The sequence below is a fragment of the Suricata suricatta genome, chromosome 16 (assembly GCF_006229205.1).
Source record: "Suricata suricatta isolate VVHF042 chromosome 16, meerkat_22Aug2017_6uvM2_HiC, whole genome shotgun sequence".
NCBI classification, from domain to species: domain Eukaryota; kingdom Metazoa; phylum Chordata; class Mammalia; order Carnivora; family Herpestidae; genus Suricata; species Suricata suricatta.
This window is the reverse complement of record NC_043715.1, coordinates 12,160,523-12,162,785: the sequence shown is the minus strand read 5'-3', so window position 1 is coordinate 12,162,785 and position 2,263 is coordinate 12,160,523. Positions and strand designations below refer to the sequence as shown.

The window sequence follows — 2,263 nt, the reverse complement described above, 5'->3', positions numbered from 1 at the left end:
CTCTTGAGCCAAGAGGACCGTCTCAGCCTCCTGATCTGCAGCTGCTTCTCCTTCTACTTCAAACACCTCTTCTTGCTCCTGTCAGGTTCTTTACCCTAGTGCTGCCAGAGCGTTTGTTTGACGGGCCATTTGCACATCAGCGCTGACCGCAGGTTGAGGAAGGAGACTCGGGGCATCGAACACCAGCCCCGTCCCTGCCCCATGGCCGCTCTTGCCGCCTCCCTGCTGTACTCTTCCCCCCTTTTGCCTCTTTCCCGGGCGCGTAGAGCATCCAGGCCCGGGGCGCCTGTCCTCTGTCCCTTCCAGGGAAAGGCTCGGGGTCAAGCCACATCCCTGGGTCTTCCCTTGCAGGATGCTGCCCAGGAACTGCCAGATGCTGCTCTTCTCTGCCACCTTTGAAGACTCAGTATGGAAATTTGCCCAGAAAGTGGTCCCCGACCCAAACATTATCAAACTGAAGCGCGAGGAGGAGACCTTGGACACCATCAAGCAGTACTACGTGCTGTGCAATAACAGAGATGAGAAGTTCCAGGCCTTGTGTAACCTGTACGGGGCCATCACCATCGCTCAGGCCATGATCTTCTGCCATGTGAGTAGCAGTGGCGGCGGCAGGCCTGCGGGGGAGGAGCTGCGCCAGAGGGTGCGGTGCACGTGGCCCTCCCTCAGCCGGCTGCACCCCAGTGCCGAGGGGGCCTGGGCGTCCTCTCTCTGGCCAGAAAGGAAATGATGGATCACCTCCACCTGCCCCAGGGCATATTCTCCTCAGATTATAATGAGATATGAGGGAAAGACTGTGAAAAATTCAACTTTACTTTGGTCCTACTTCTTAGAGATAACTTGGGAAAAACTCCAAATATCATCCAGTGAAATTATTATGAAACTTTAATAATACTGATTATATGAGAATGAAGACGTTTGGCTCATACCACACTCTTCCTAGCTGAACACTAAGATGATATAAGTAACTCATCCAAAAAAAGAATCACATGGCTAAAATTGTCTCTGTAAAATTGGTAAGCCTATCCTGGTGACTGAACTCTGCAGGCTTTCATGTATTTTAATGGCAACAAGCCACTTGTTTGCAGGTTTGTTTTTGCTTTTGTTTTCACAGGTATCTCCATTTAAAACAATTCTTTTCACTCCAGACCCGCAAAACCGCTAGCTGGCTGGCAGCAGAGCTCTCCAAAGAAGGCCACCAGGTGGCTCTGCTGAGCGGCGAAATGATGGTGGAGCAGAGGGCTGCGGTGATCGAGCGCTTCCGCGAGGGCAAAGAGAAGGTGCTGGTGACCACCAACGTGTGTGCCCGCGGTGAGCAGAGAACGTGCCTGTTGGCCAGGCTCCGGGCAGCGAGAGCACTCCTCCTGTGCAGGACGCCCAGCTGCATCGGGGAGTCCAGCGGGGGCTGGTGCTGACACTGTTCTGTGGGAGAGGCCGGATGCCCCTGGCAGATGGGAACTCTCACAGAAGCCAGGAGTCCTGCTGTGGTGGAAGGAAACAGGCAGCGACTGGTCCAGAGTGACTGGCGCCTGCTCTCCTGGGGCCGCCCCCCAGCCCCTCCCCGTGAGGTTTCAGCTGCATCTCCAGAAACTCAAATCTAGCAGAGGCCCTTGTAGTGATGTTGTAATTTTGTTAGCACCCCCCAGACTTCTGTTTTTCCCTCTGGATTCTGCTGCGTGCCCCTGGTCCCCAAATCCCAGAGCTGGCCTGCCCCAGGCTCTTCCCTCCACCTGATGTGTGTCGGCCTCGCTTGCTTGGCGGTGGGTTTTGTCTCCCGTCCTGACTCCGCTGGTCTTTCGTGCAGGTATTGATGTTGAACAGGTATCTGTCGTCATCAACTTTGACCTTCCCGTGGACAAGGACGGGAACCCGGACAACGAGACCTACCTGCACCGCATCGGGCGCACGGGCCGCTTTGGCAAGAGAGGCCTGGCAGTGAACATGGTCGACAGCAAGCACAGCATGAACATCCTGAACAGAATCCAGGAGCATTTTAGTGAGTGCCCGGGAGTGCCCCCCGCCAGGGCCCTTCCCTTAGAGGGCCAGGTCCAAGGGAGCGGGGAGAAGGGTAGGTTCTCCTGGGGCCCCCTCGAGAGGCCTTGGTCCTTGTCACATCCCCCTCCTTTCCTGCAATATGCAAGTTCCCAAAGAGCACACCTGGTGAGTTCGGGTCAGGGACTCGAGCGAGAGTTTCCCCCTGGCCAGGCTTGAAGGGCCGAGGTTTCTGTCCCATGCTCAGGCCCCAGGATCCTTTGCGGTGATGTGA

General features: G+C 55.9%; 1 protein-coding gene across 1 annotated transcript; it reads left to right on the top strand.

The window, feature by feature from the left end:
• The first annotated feature begins 27 nt into the window (after nucleotides 1–27).
• On the top strand, nucleotides 28–2,223 carry LOC115280351 (ATP-dependent RNA helicase DDX19A-like). Its single transcript, XM_029925182.1, has 3 exons — nucleotides 28–589; nucleotides 1,146–1,308; nucleotides 1,802–2,223. Exons 1-3 carry the CDS (start codon nucleotides 353–355, stop codon nucleotides 2,206–2,208), a joined length of 807 nt encoding a protein of 268 aa, XP_029781042.1. The 5' UTR covers nucleotides 28–352; the 3' UTR covers nucleotides 2,209–2,223.
• The last annotated feature ends 40 nt before the right edge of the window (nucleotides 2,224–2,263 follow it).